Source organism: Lipophrys pholis, assembly GCF_963383615.2.
Source record: "Lipophrys pholis genome assembly, chromosome: 17".
Lineage (NCBI taxonomy): Eukaryota > Metazoa > Chordata > Actinopteri > Blenniiformes > Blenniidae > Lipophrys > Lipophrys pholis.
The window spans coordinates 5,779,627-5,795,274 of NC_137643.1; the positions used below are offsets into that span (position 1 = coordinate 5,779,627).

Below are 15,648 nucleotides of genomic sequence, written 5' to 3' on the forward strand. Positions count from 1 at the left end.
TGTGGTTCGAGCATTTTTTACTTTCATCTTTACAAAAAAAAAAATGTCTTAGTTTTTTCCTTCATTTGTTCCTTTTCTTTAAATTTTTTAGTTTGCATTGAAGTTGAACCTGAGTTCTTTAGTTTGAACTCTACGTGCCTCCTGTAAGTGTGTCCTGACTGTGTTTCCATGGAGAGGCAGCCCACGATAAACCCAGATTAAAAACAAGGGAGAAGTGTCTGAAATGAGATTAGATTTTTATTGGTTTTGCTGGAAAATCATTTTGTGGCTTTAGAACAAAACCTCTGCTCGTCGACCGATCGCAGACTGACATACAACGAATAACAGTGCCCTGAACGTTATGAGGTGCAGCGTCCTCGCCCCCACGGGTTCAGCAGGTTTCTTTAACGGGCTGCTCACAGATGAAAATGGACAGTTTGCTCAGAGTTGGGACTATATTGAGGTCAGATGGATGATCAGTCAGAAGCAGTTTGTGAGATGTGAGATGACAACATCAAAAAGTGTTTGTATTTGTTCCTGATGACCACACAGGAAGGAGGCGTGAAAAGCCGGCGGTCATAGAAACGCTGTGGGTGTAACAATGGTGTCAAAGGGACCCATTCAGTGCTGCAGCCAGTTTTCAACATAAAAAATACATTTGATGAGAAATATTCAACCTGAAAAATGTCTCATCTTCCAGTTCGGACTGAATTAAAAAAAACATGCTTGTAACTAACAACGTCATGTAATCAAATATAAATTTCTTCTTCTTTTTTATCAAATCTATTTATTGGTATTTTTACAATCTTGAACGTAAAATATAAAATATTTGGGAAAGCCTTCCCTTAGGAAGCTGATGAGCAAGCAGTTTTTTTAAGGACGTCCTGCCAAAGTTCCTTTGCTATTGTCTCACCCACATCTGCTTCCCACAGTAATTTGATCATATTAAGGGAGACTAGACAAAGAGAATGGATCTGTAGGTAACCCTGGACCTAAAAACATAATAGAACTTCTTTCTAATTCTAAGTCTTTTGTTCACAGACGAATAGATCTCCAGGAACAGGCGAGGAGCTGTTACTGCTGGTGTGGAGGCGAACACGACTTTGCATTAATGTGTCCTCTTGAATGTGAGTTCAGGGTCGCAGCCTTCAGGAGCAGAACCAGTGTCAGAAACACAGCTGGGAGTCCTTTGCCTTCGTAGATGAGGAAGGGGAAGAGGAGGATGAGAAGGTGGGCCCTTTGATTTGTTATATTTAATCTTTATTGTTGCCCCATTAGAAATACCATTAGTTCTTTAGCTTCGGTTCAGGTCAACATCTTGATGACCTGGAAGACGCTCTAATGATTTGCCATTGCAGAGCGCTCCAGTGCAGGAGGAGAGGAACGGGCCCCTGCCCAACCCGAAGCCCCTGGAGCCGTCCTTCAACCACAATGCTCCCATTCCCAGTGAGTCCAGAGACTGATAGGCTTTCATTCACTACTGGATTGTTGTCCTGTCAGAGGTGTAACAGTCAAACCGTCCATCCATCTTTTGTAGCGCACTAAAGTTGTGCTGGAGCTTGTCCCTGCAGATGTAAATGTTAGAGTTCACAATGTCCTGTTGACTTTAAGGTTCATCCTAACAGCTATTTCAATGTAGAAACACCTTAAAATATGAAGCATTGTTACAGTAATCTCTCTCTCTCTCTCTCTCTCTCTCTCTCTCTCTCTCTCTCTCTCTCTCTCTCTCTCTCTCTCTCTCTCTCTCTCTCTCTCTCTCGCTCTCTCGCTCTCTCGCTCTCTCTCGCTCTCCCATTACACTTGTAGAGTTTTCCCGGCACCGAGCCGCAGCTGAGAAACAAAGCCTCACAGGGCCTGTCGTAGTAATATTGATTCTCTCAGACAAGTTCCGCTCGCGAGGATGATGCAATACGATTTATTCTTTTCTGTGTCGTTCTTGCCTCTCCACAGAAAAACATGTTGCCTGACATGACGAAGCGTTTAGTCAGATCCCAGATGGTGTTTGAAGCTCACCAGGTTTTCATATCGGCAGATTAGTGGCCTGAGGACAGAAACACAATGTACTGGTGCCAATGAGGTACAACAGGAGAATTATAAGGGCATCGATGTTATATTACACACGTAAACACAACCTCATTACAAAAGGACTGCGGGGGATGATTTCCACTGACTGACCGGCTGTATTATACAATGCATTTGATGGTTCCTATTGGAAGACCCTGTGAAGCAATGTTAGTGCTACATTGAACACCGACATGCTCTTAAGTCGCTTCACAATGAGAACAACTAGAAAAGCACCTGATGCTAACTGACGAGAATGAATTTCTTGAAAAGTCGGCTGCCTTTTGTGGCTGTACAAATGACCTTTTAACCATTTAACCCAACATAAGGTTAGAAATATGTATTGTGTTTCACACAGAACGACTTAAAGACATAACTGCCCTCAACATGTCAAACAATTGGAATTATTAACGTTGCACCTTTAACAGCAGCAAGTGGACGTTTATGCATGTTGAACCCTTCGTTCGCCTCCCAATCAAACGGTATCCAGGCAACAACTATGTGAGGGTTTCTCTCTAAATCTCCAGTCACAGTTGTTGTTTTTTTATTTATTCCAAAACAGCATTTGTGCAATGTATTGACCTTCACCCCCTGCGTCTCCTTCTGCAACTCTCCCCCAGACAAAGGTCCTCTCCAGTCTGTGAGCAAAACACTCAGAAGCCTCTTCACCTCCACCAAGAGACCCACAGAGGGGCCGTCACAGGTGTGTCCACGTCTGCAGATACTCATGTGTACTCTCCTAAACGGTGTCCGCTGTGTAATCTGTATCATTGCAGTGTGTACTCTGGGATCATCCCTGCCTCCGACGGACCTATTCAATGTAGTAGGAGACTAATTTAATTCAATAACATTATCAAGGTTGATTTAGAAGCACTTTTAGATTCAACAGATTATTCTGGCCAGCTGGTCAAAGCAGATGTCTCATGTCATTTGTGGGAGATTTACTGTTTCTTTAAAATGTCAGCAGGAGGAGTACAGGTAACTCTGTGCAGAGCAGCAACAAATATTTGTCCTGAGCTCGTCACATCACAGAAAAATGAGTCATCAACTATCAACCCACGTTTGAATCATCAAGACGTATTATAAACCGCTGCTGGTTGTTTCTTCTCAGGAGTGAACATCTGAAGACAAATATACAACTGTACTGCATTAACACACAGTAACTCACAGTATCTGGATGATGGCGCGGCTTTATTCAGTCGTAACAGCTGATAATCCACAAATCTCTGGCCTCTCTGATTAAATTGAGTAACTTCACACTATGTCGTGCAGCTCTGGCCACCATGACCATGATAAAAAACATTTACAGTTGAACTTTGAAAATGTATTAGTTTTTTTGCTTTTATTGTTTGTAGTTTATGTTTTTATATCTATTTATGTACGGCACTTCATCTCAGCTGTGGTTGTTTTTAAAGTGCTATACAGATATATTCTGCTACTATTACCACCACCACAGTCATTACTACTATTAATATCAATAGTGATGATCAAATCTGTGTTAAACTCTGTATTTAGGTCTCAAAACACTTAACAAAATGCATCTGAATCTAGAATCAAAATCAGTAAAGACTTAACATGGAAGATAAAAATTGAAATGACTGTAATAAAAGGAAATTCATAAAGATGTGCCGTCAAAAGAGATTAAAAAATATGACAAAGATGAGGCCCGTCTGATTTCCCAGGGCAATGAACCTGAATAAATGTTAAATTTAACTTATTCAAATGAGTACTTTATGGTACAATAAGACTGGATTTTTACTGCGCTGCCTGTCAAAATGACATACAGAGAGAGAATCTCTCAGACTGCACCTCAGCTTTGTATGTCATGCTGGTAATCTTGTTCCATCTTTGTATGTTTCAACATTTCTGTGTGTTTAATATCTTTGTAAACGTCTGTGGCCTTTACCCTACTCTGCTTATTCTAACTGTTTAGAGATGTCGGGAGTGTACTGAGCAGCGCAGACCTCTGAAATGCCAAAAACCGCCTTGCTAATCTTGCCGAAGCATCCCGAAACCAAACCCTCGCACTGGCACCGCTCGCTTTTAAATATTTGCACAGCTTTTATTTTGGAGGCTGGGGGTGGCGGCGGGATTTTTCATTACGCGGTCTGCTTTTCTATTCAGGTACATACACACTTATCTGATTGACAGAGGCGCATGAATACCCAACAGCTTCGCCGTCCTCTGACAAACTCCCCAAAGTCGAGCGTCTTTCTTTCAGCCCCTCTCTCATATGGAAAAGGGGAAGCCAGATACTGGAGCTAGGGTTATTATATTCAGCCTGGCAGCGAGCCCGCGCGGCTCCCTGGGAAAGCAATGCATGTCATCTGCAGGAATGGAAATAAGCATATGCTTGTACGCTCGGCAGATGAGAACCTGATTTCCGTTGTGCCCACTGCTGCGGCTTGAATTACCAGTGTGATTCTCCATTATGTTTTTGGATTCAATCATATTCCTTCACTGGCTTTGTTTTTACGTCAGCTGCAGTTGGTACAGCTGCGAGGATCGAATAGACACGCGGTGGCAAAATAACTCAAAGTCGAGCCAAACTGAGGCCGAAGTCCGACTGTGCAGCTGATATTTCTCCGCTGATTGCAGTCAAACACTGACCTTTACAGTGCTTTGTAGCCGCTGTAAGCGTGTCAACATCTTGTTAGCTCTTGAACCGGATAAACAGCCAAACCTTTAATCTAATCTTTAGTCCTGATTAGCTTAGCTTTGCTGCTAAATCGCTCCTCGATGATGTATTCTGTGGGAAGCATCACCAATAAACACACAAACAGGACACAGCAGCCTGAATTTTAGCAGCTACATCAAAAGCTGCTGAAAAGGATAAGTGAGAAAGATGAATGTTTAAAAAAAAAAAAGAAGAAAGTGGATCAGAGAGTAAAATAGGATTTACTTTTCTTGAGGTACATTGAAATGCAGGCTTATTTCATCCCACTTGAGGTCACCACCGGGTCGGAGCTGATCCCAGCTACTGTATGTACTGTACACCCTGGACCGGTCGCCACGTCTGATAGTCACTTGATTTTGAAACTCTATGATGAATTGTGATTAGTATTGTCTTTATGTACCTTTACAGCCAGTTTTACACATTTAGAGTTCTAGCTTGTTCTCGCAGAACAAATGTTTGTTACAGCCGCAGACTTGATTGAAATCAGATCGAGATGAGCTGCCCTTAAATTGGTATATCGGGATTTGATCGCTTTGCTGTATTTCGTCTTGTAATGAATATAATTTAATAAGTAGGTGGCTTGAGCAGGTTAGATGTTTTTTTTTTTTTTATTATTATTATACTGCTGCCATATAACTGAGTTTTTTCTCCATTTGATAAATTATTTAAATGTTCTATTTATCGTAAGCCGTTTCCCCCTGTATTTTACACACACCCTATTTGTCTTCTCATGAAAATAAAGTCTTTAATCTCTCTGTTAAAAAATATGAACAAGTGTGTTTGTTTTATTTGATAATCTGTGAGCTAAAACAGAAAATCATTATTTTGTTTTAGTTCTTGAAATTATCCACGTGCCTTATGGGCTCAATCGCAAATCACTCAGATCTGATTGTCGTCTCACTCAACAGTGTTTGTGTCAGCGCTTTGCAGAATTCACTATAAAAGTTAGAAAATATTACGAATTTGTGGAAAAACTGTTTCTTTGTGACAAATCGTGTTTCTGAAGTAAAGATAAGATTATCATATCATCTGTGGTCAGATTCAGACTAAATTTGTTCCCTTCGAACAATAAAAAAATACTTTTACATGTAGATTTGTTATGTAGCTTTAGTATATGTGTGTCAAACTGTTTATTACCGAGGTTGTTATCATTTGTTTTGTTTGGAATTAAATTGAAATGATTATTTCTTGTCTTTTCTCCAGGAGCCGCAGCCTCCTTTGCTCTCTGACACAATGACACCAGAAGAGGTACAGAGATGAAGGATTTGTATGATTTTATGGACGTATGCTTATTTTTTTATTTTTTTTGCTGCACGGTGAAAAATACAAACATTTGCCATTTCTGCTGTTCACACAACTGCTGATCAGAGCCTAACTGGACAAAAAGTCCCAGTTTACCAGTTGAAATAAAGGTGACATTTGTCATGTGAAGACAATCAGAACCTTCAATATTTGTTTGGGTGAAGCACATCGTAACAGCGTCGTTCCCTCCAGTTCTGCCTTTACTCTCTGTGGCACGGTTCCAAAAACACCCCGTCACATCGCCCCTGTAAATTCAAGCGGACTGCCGCCCCTGTCACGGCAGGCTGAGACTCGCAGGTAAAAATCCATCGAGAGGCTAAAAGGTGTCAGACATCCTAAATCTCAGAGGGGAGAGGGGTGACATGCAAGGACGCAACACAGCGTTTCAAGGTTTTTCACAGCTGAAATCTCTCCTCGGCTGCAGCCGGTCGCCCGCCCGCCCGACCGCCCGCCCACCCATCCACCCGCCCACCCGCCCTCTCGCCCTCACACACACTGTACTCACACCTTGAATTTCACCCAGACCCAGAGCCCAGTGTTTATGGTTTATGTAACAGCTGCTGTCAGATGTAATTAATTGTATGCTGTATATGTATAGGACTCCAGTCTCTGTGTTTCCCCCCGGCTGAATTCACAATTGCATTTGAATAGAGAGATGAACGTTCCCTTTTCCCGGCAGCAGAGCGACTCTGAACCTCCGCCAGCTAATTCACCCCCGTCACCTTGTTTTTCATTTGCTGCCGCAGATCAAAGCGTGGGAAGAGGCAGAGATGGACAAGCCGATGGAAATCGATGAGATCCGAGTGGACCCTTCCCCTTTCCAGCTGGTGGAGAGAACATCATTACACAAGGTTGGAGGGGGAAGAGGGGTGTTTGTGTGTGTGTGTTTCTGTTGTCTATCTCTGTCTTTATGGGGTCCTTATCGCAGCTGCACACTGTACTTGTGATGCTCAACCAAACAAAATGAAGCAATCGACATAAGTTTGCATGTTCTTCAGGGAGAGGATGTAGTTTCATGGTTAATGCTTCAGTTTGCAGCTCGGGCTGTTGGCTTCACCTGAAGCTCTCCAAACTGGATCAATGAAACGTTGAAAACCTTTCTCCTGTAATTCTGTGCCAAACATCCAACAATTTAATTTCAAGTTGTTTTCACGGATAATTAATTCTCTTTGTCCTTCATGATCTAAAACCATCGGGCACGATTACAAATGCCACTGTGTGTGTGCGTGATGACTTTCACTCAGCCGTGTTCAGATGTACAGTAGTATAGAAACAAGCTTTCTGGACACGGTGATTAACATAGAAATGTAGAAAAGGCTCACAAGCACCTCAAAGATGGCAGATCTGCTGTTCAGTTCCCGCCTTCAAATGTCTTTGAACAAGACGCTGAACCTCAATTTGCTCTTGATTGAGTGGGAGGGTGCGTGAGTGTGTGTAAATGAGAGAAAAATCGTGTGAAACCTTTTTCATGTTGCTAAAGTGTCAGAAATACCTGTTTTATGTGAGGTATGTTTACCATTGGAAAAAGTCACATCCGTATGTTTTTATGAGTTTGTGCTCAACTTTCCTTGTAAACACATGCTCCAAACTGGATCTGACTTTTATTTTTGCAAGAATCCCTGCGACATTTTTGTCAATAACTTTCCACGGGACCAAGGAAAGCTCATGTGAGCAGAAATTAATAAATTAACAGTAGAGGTGAGGAAAGCGAAAATACAGAAGCTTTAAAACAGTCTGTAAGCATTGTGTACCATTTCTCTTTTTATTTGCAGAATAAATTAGATTCCTGTGCCTTTTGTAGTGAAAATATTCTTCATATTCATGCGCCAGGAGAGCTCATCCTGAGCGTGAACTTGGCTGGATCACCCACAGAACACTGTGCATGCCAAACACACTCAAGGACGTTAAATTGGAGCGGTTCACCTGCAGCTCCGAGCCCGTCCGCTTTCATCCCTCCGTCGGTGTGACACTGTCTAGACAGAGGTGACGGGGCAGCGCGGGGCCTGTAAATCCTCTGAAGGAAGAGAGATGGTTTAAAAAGGGCGTCCTGGTGTGAGAGGCGGAGGGCTGCCATCATTTAAAAAGTGACTCCTCTCTCTCTCTCTCTCTCTCTCTGTCTCTCTCTCTCTGTCTCCGCAGACCCACACCTTGTTCTCACTGCTGGGCCTGAGCCACGCTTATGTGACCAGTATCGGTAAACTAGTGGGGGTGGTGGCGTTGAAAGAGGTAAGATGCTTTTTTTTGGTCTACTTGGTGGCAGGTTCAGTTTACCTGAGCTGTGAATAGCTGTTGAGCTGCACTAGAAAAGTGTGAGCAGTTGTTTTGTTGTTTTTTATTCAAGCTTAAAGCTGCTAAAATGAGTAAACTGGCCTGCGGCTCTTTTCAGATCACTGTGGTTGTTTGTGTTTGTACTCCGAACAACCAGTGGGGGGAAAAAAAGACAAAATAAAACACATGAGGTCGATTAAACATGGATGTTAAACTCTGAAAAACACTACTTCTGAACATATTATTGTGGTTATTTACCATTTAAGTCTGGTATTTATCAAACATCCATACTTTTTACCACTCAAATACCTTTTTTTTTTTTTACTTCAGCTGAATGTTGCCATCAACACAAAATCCACAGCAATAAAGAGAAACTATCAACAGTAAATACTGGTTACACACACTAACAATAAGAGGGGCCTTAATCTGAAAGTATAATGTTAAATTCCTGAATCAAAAGACCTGGAAAATCTGCAAGGGAAGAGTAAAGCACAGACTTTACCTAAAAAATCCGAATTTCATTACTGAAATAAACTAGAAGAAAATTATATTGGCATCAAATCTTTCACCACAGTGGCTTTATTAAGGCTTTTGGGAGTGCGATTGTCTACATATAATGCTGTAGGTCTCTGAGTCTGTACGGGCATCGATTCTCTCCTTTAGTGTTTTTGTCAGTCACTCGTGAAGTCATTTAAATTAAAAGGTACTTCACATGATGTGGATATCCACTAACCAGCACTGACGAGCAGAATGAGCGACTAAATAACCTTGACAAACGACACCCGGCAGGCCTCTGATGTCTGTTCATGTCAGGAATTATTGAGTGAAAAGATGATCTACATGATCCATCGTTGTCTGTATGGAATTCAAAAAAGTTTGAGGAACGTGCGACAGTAAAACCACGTAAAAGTGGTGAATGCAACGTTTTTACTGTGGTTTAATGTGTTTAATAAGGATATTCACTAGTGGTAACTAACACTTGTGGACCATTTTAAAAGTTGTACAGTAATTTACAGTTTTGGTAAGAAATGTTAGGAAAACAAACTCGGGTAAAATCATTGATTCAACAAGGTTTTGAAATGTGGAAGAAAAATAATTATTTTCTCGATTGATTCATATGTCTTTGTAATACGTCCTTTTTTTGGTTGGGGGGTCATATTAACATACATGTATGTAGATGTGCACATAAACATAACTTTAAACTTTAAACATAAATGTTCCTATAATAAAAAATAACCTGGCTGGACTTTAAGTAAATTGTTATCAATTCCATCTAGACCTCTTAATATGGAATTACTTACTTTTGAAACTCAGATAGGAAGTCTTGGCATTCATCTATTATTGATGAATCTTAAAAAAAAAAAAATAATGTAATTCTCCTTCCTGCCTCAGCTTTTAAGGGGAATTGATGAAATAGTTTTTTTGGCACCAATAAAGCTTTTTGATTCTCCTAACATAATGGTTGTGCTCTCTCTATGTTGCCCTTTGTCTTTGTTTCCCATCAGTGTCTCCGTCTCTTCTGTCTTTTCTCTTTCACTCATCTTTACTGTCATTCCATCTTTTGCTTTTTCCTTTCTCACCCCACCACCCCAGCTCCAGAAAGCCATCGAGGGCTCCACGCGCTCTGGGGTGCGGCTCCGCCCTCCTCTGGCCAGCTTCCGTGACATCAGCAACCACAACTCCGTCTCCAAGCCTCCGCCCCCGTCCTCCACCACCCCCTCTTCTCCATCCTCCACCTCCCCTCCTTCACCTCAAATTGTTCCCGAGCCCACAGCCCCACCTCCCACGCCCCCCCACCACCACCACCGTCACCTCCACACCCACCACCTCCACCATCACCACCACCACCTGAATGAGATGGAGGTATGGGTCGAGGGCGTGTCCAGGGAGGGGAGCCGCAGCAGCAGTGTGGGAAGCAGCAGCATAGCAGCCTCCGCCTCAGCCAGCCTGAGCTGCAGCTACAACAGCAACCTTACCCTCCCTCCCTCATCCACACCTCCCCCCGTCCCTTCCCCATCCACCACTCCTCCTCCTCCTCCTCCTCCTCCTTCTCCTCCTCCTTCTCCCTCCATCTCCCTCTCCACTCTGAGGGTCCTACAGGGGCTCCTTGAGGGGGATGAGGACAGCGATGATGAGCCAATGGTTTAGCTTACACGTGAATGAGGGTGATGTTTTTTTTTTATATAATGGAAAACTTTTTTAACAGTGTGAGATTTTTCTTTCCTTCTCTGTTCTTAATTTGTTGCTTCAGTCTTTAGACACTCATTTACCTCTTGTGGTACAGATTCTGCCATCTCCAAACTCTCCACCCCTTCCTCCCTCTCTGGCCTTCCTGCAACTTCTGTATATGTATCTTCATTTTTTTTTTATATACTTTTCCTCTATGGTGTCATGTTTCACATCCACAGTTCATCTCGAGGGTGTCGCCAAAGTATTTAAAGTTTCCAGAGTATCATTTCAGTAATTTTGGCATGAAAAGAAAGTCATTCGAGATCCGTGTTCTACATTGCAACAGCACCGCATTCTGCACACATGCAATAGGAGACACTGACTATATTACATGCACACATCTCCCAGCGACTGGTTTCAAAAAGTCTCCGGTAAGAAGGCGAAACACAGACGATGTCCTCCCGTCTGATAGTCTCGTCGCAGGCCTGCCAGTGCATTGCAATATGTTAGTTTGTTTCACTACCGATCCTTGAAGCCGAGGTCTGACTTCTCTTCACACACACAGCGCCAATTATAAACCGACTGTCCGTCCCGCTGGCAACCATCTGGGCCAGAGTAGTTCAATTAAAAACCTGCAAGGCTGCAACGCTGATGGGAGTCCTCACTCTGTCTTCATGTGGAAGCAGTTTCTTCTTTCACCGTGATGAAATAAGAAACTGCTGTGAATTCATGTTCGTTTCAACGCAAAAACTCCACGTCTGGAAATAAAAGCAGAAGTTGAGGCTGAAAATATTCAACCGAGTTCAACTACAAAAGCCACAATTGTGATTTAAAAGCTAAAACACAAATTTGACAGCCCAACAGGAATGAAAAAAAAGAAACAAACTACAGAAACAAAGGCAAAAAAAAATTATGATTCCGAGAGATACGCAAACATAATCAAGAGCTACAACTTAAGTGTGAAAACCACAACACAAATGCTACGATACGAATGCAAACGCAAGAACACAAAATCAAAGCAGCAAAGGTGCCGTGATTTCCAGACTATTAATCGCACCTGAATATAAGGCGCACGCACCAAATTTAAAAATAAAAATAAAATCACTTTTTCCACTTTATTTATAGCATCCATGCTTAACGGCCTCTACAGTAAATTTAGACAAATCCTTCTAAAATGATTAAATTTGTCCTGAATATCTTTATTCAAGTCATATTATATGTTTTATGCGTCATATACAAATGGAAACGCATCACAATGTGTGTGTTGTACAATATTGTGCAGCTGTGACTCTTTGAGATTCCACCTGTTCAGAAGCTGGACTGACTGTAGTTTTACGTCCTTTACGTTTCTGTTCGCGGCGCTTTCCAACATCTTTGTGTATTTATTAGTAAAACATCCCAAATCAATGGAAAAACCTCTGTTCTGAGTAAACGCGAACCCGCTGAACCCCTTCAGTCCTCGGTGTTACCTGAACGTTTCTGTCTTTAAAAGAGGGTTTTTATCGCCGGGGAACAGGCACTATTGATTTTTTTTTTTTTTTTTTTAAACTGGCAGCAGACCATCTGGGTAGCAGGAGACTAATGGAGCTGCTCAGTCCACTGTGGAAGATTGGCCAGAGCCCCACAACGACCTCCAAATTGTCTGCTGACCTTGTGGATGCAGCCTCAGAGCTCATCTCATCACGGTTAAGTTGATAGATGGTGCAGTTAAGGGCGGCTGACGACAGCAGAACCACAGATTTTTATATTCTTTTTTTTCCTCCCCATAATCAGAACGATGCAACCCAGATTAGACCATTAGTAGCGTTCAGATTGCAGAAAAAGCCTTTTACACCTTAAAATGAGACACAGACTTGTGACGACAGTGAGGCATTTTAAATTCTATCTTCAATTATTGTAATGAATGATCAATCATCATTACATCTGTTTACCTCAGACCTGCCATGATGATTACATGGTGCTCATGGGAATCTTATTGACTTTTAATGAAGATTTATGACTGAAAATACGGTTTGATGTTTAGTGCGCAAATAAAAGAAAAACACAATTTCTTTTTTATTTATTCTTTTGCGAATGTTGAAATTTACCATGAGATTTGATCCTATGTGTGTTAATAGTTTGGGTTCCAACTTCTTCATGACGTTTTACACTTTAGACTATACAGTTTTAATATTATCCTTAAAACAAATTACTCAATGCAGCTTTAAAGTTAAATCCCCCTTAACTGATGTTTAATGCACTTTTTTTGTCTGCAAGACAAATTTTGGACGGATGACTTTCAATATTTTGAAATGCTGTTCTACCTTAATCTATCGTCTCGCTCCTTCTTCCTCTGTCCTTCTCATCTCCTGAACTCAGTTTCTCAGGTGCTCCAAAGTCTTTAAACCTCCAGATCTAGAACCCTCTTCCTGTCCGTGTGTGTTTTTAGAGTGTCGCCCTGTACAGGTCTGAGTGCGCAGCGTTTTTTTTCGTGTTTTGTTGAGGATTATGTCCGTATTTATTTCTGTTTACTAGAGCCCAGCGCTATCTCAAAACTTTGTAAAACTGTGAATAGTGTAGTTGAATAAAGTGTTATGTGAAATGTGGTCTCGACTTATCCAGGGGTGTTAACGGACGACCGGCACAGAGGGAAAACGGCACATCTTCTATCTGCAGACTCATCTCAAGCCAGTCGAGGTTGGACAGAAATACTTTGGAACTCAAATGTCTAAACTGATGCGTAAAGTAAGAATACAACTCAAGTTGTAAAATATTTCTTGGATACGTAAATGAAAATTAAATTTCCACTCATAAAGTGGTAGTTGAGCATCTATAACACGCTCATGATAGTACTGTGACAGTTGCTCTGCTTATTTAATTTCACTGCTTCGTCCACAAGATCTTTTGCCTCATGTCACAGTTATGAACAGTTTTGTACGTTACCGAATATATGTATTCTACTTGTCTCCCTCAATCATTACATCTTAATAATGTTTACATTATGATGGAAGTCTTGCACCCGACACAATGGATGAGTAAACTAACAATGTTTTAAGTTTTTCTTGTGTCAACTAATGACAACGAGAAGAAGCAGCAATGAAACCAACTCGCACACACGGCTCATTTAAAGAGAAGCTCGAGTTAACATGAAAACCACATTGCTTTTAGCATTTCTGCCGTTCCCATTGAAACGGACATTGTTTTCAAAACATTGTTGTGTAAACACAAAACTTTTCTGAAACGTAAATGCAAAAACGATGCGTTTTCACTTGAAATGTTGTTGCGTAAAGTTTGCCTTACATCTTTGCAATAGTCCACAAATAAAGAGGTCGTCCGGCCCCAGGGTACAGGAGTTTAGGAAAATGGTGACAGAGCTCCTCATTGTGCTAATGCTAGCTCGTTAGCAGCACTCCCACAGTTTTCACCGACAACAAAAACTGATTTGAGAAATTTGGTAAATGCAAAAACATCAAACATTCTTCAGGCATAGCATGACAACTGAATAACAATGATTACTACTGTCTTGCTGCGTTATACACACACACAAACAATATTATGACGGTGGTCACATAGTTGAAATTCTTTTTAATTTTATTTATTTAATGCCAAAAACAATATCTTAAGGCACTTTTTTAGAGAAAACGCACACTATTGTACTTGAGCATGTTGATCCGTCGCTGATTGTTTTATTATATTGGTTACCTGTTTCAGGTTTTGACCAGCTTTTCATACCTGGTTTCTAACTTAAAGTACTTTCAGTTTAGTGTTTTATAAGAAAAGGTGTCACTCGCTTTCAATGCTATTCTTCAACAAAGGGATTTTTATGGCACTTTATTACTACTGACCTCTCTCGGTGGACAGGAGTCACCTAACGTGACCGACACCCGATGTAATAATGCTGCATGAAAGATGTTTTATTCTTTTTTAAACGTTGCATAAATAACACTTTAGTATTGTCTGTTCCGCTGTGAAAGACTAGCTTTAATTTGTTAGGTGTCATCTTCTGCTGAACGTCTCGATTGTATGCATGTCTGGCAAGTTGTAGGAATTAAAGGACGATATCTCTGAACAGGATGACAAGTAGAGGACAGATGATTATCAGATCAAGCAGGGCATCAGGGTCTCAATCACAGGCACAAGCCGTCCCCTCCATCAGCTGGGGCTTTTGGCGCACACTGCTTTAGTGTGTTGCATGATTTCTGAATGTTTCCTAACATTTATAACATCCTCTTTTAAGCAAGTGTCCTCCAAACATGATGCAAACCAGTGACATGCATCAGCTAATATCAATAACGTATACAAAACTGTATGGGTTCACCTCACACACGTGTAAAATGTTGCATAAAATCTTGAAATCTGGGTTCATCGTAAAACAAATGAAATGTATAAATAAAAGTGCTAAGAAAGTCCGGTTGCAAAGATTGTGGGAGTGTGTGAGAGCTGTGTCTACATTAAGTTTGAACCTGTTTCTACATTAAGTTTCGATCTATTTCGAGACGTGTTTCACAATCAGTTGGTTAACGGTGGAGACAGAGATGTAGTAATATTGAAAAATGCTAACTGACCCTCCTCCAGACTCTGGTTCTTCAAACTAACCTCTCAAATAGACAAGGTCACTTTTCTGCCTTCAGACAGCAGCGACGACTCGATTCGACTTGGTTTAATGAACGAGGATCAGAAGGTTTCAGTGCAAGTGTTGACTGCGAGTACACTCCAAAAACTACAGTAGGGCGTATAGATCGGTGTCATCGTTGCATTACTTTGCTCATCTGCGAGGTGAGTCTCATATATTTTTGTATGGTTCAACTGTTGTACGTGTGATGTTGCTCAGTAATTAGATTTAAACAGGCTGCACCACAACCAACAGGTGTGGCTGTGCCAAGGTGATGTACATCGACATATCAACAAACACTCTTATCAGTGTTGTTCACGTCCTGGTATTGTGCGACTGTGCATGAGGCCTTTGTTTTCCCTCTTATCAGTCGATACGAAGCTGTAGAGCAAAGGTTAAGGGTACTCCTGGTGGTCATTAGATAAGGCTGCACAAATTAAACAACCATGTCTTTGGACTTTTGGAGGAAGTATCCCTGAAATCCCACCTTTGCATAACTAAAACATGTTTTTTTTTTAAAAAGAGAGGTTTCTATCCATCACTTTGAACAAGGCGTCTGTAGACCTCACCAATGTTGGAACACAACAGCATCGAGAGAAGT

General features: G+C 41.3%; 1 protein-coding gene across 1 annotated transcript in view; it reads left to right on the plus strand.

Moving 5' to 3' along the window:
* Window positions 1-10,435, plus strand: part of LOC308122747 (chloride channel protein 1-like) — a gene marked incomplete at both ends in the record, with an annotated part of 34,168 nt that extends 23,733 nt beyond the window's left edge. Inside the window, 7 exons of the mRNA XM_080484795.1 lie at window positions 1,117-1,209; window positions 1,338-1,425; window positions 2,661-2,743; window positions 5,921-5,965; window positions 6,766-6,870; window positions 8,159-8,245; window positions 9,881-10,435. Of these exons, the coding sequence (XP_080340921.1) occupies window positions 1,117-1,209; window positions 1,338-1,425; window positions 2,661-2,743; window positions 5,921-5,965; window positions 6,766-6,870; window positions 8,159-8,245; window positions 9,881-10,435 (1,056 nt within the window). The remainder of the gene's footprint in view (window positions 1-1,116; window positions 1,210-1,337; window positions 1,426-2,660; window positions 2,744-5,920; window positions 5,966-6,765; window positions 6,871-8,158; window positions 8,246-9,880) is intronic.
* Between the last annotated feature and the right edge of the window lie 5,213 nt (window positions 10,436-15,648).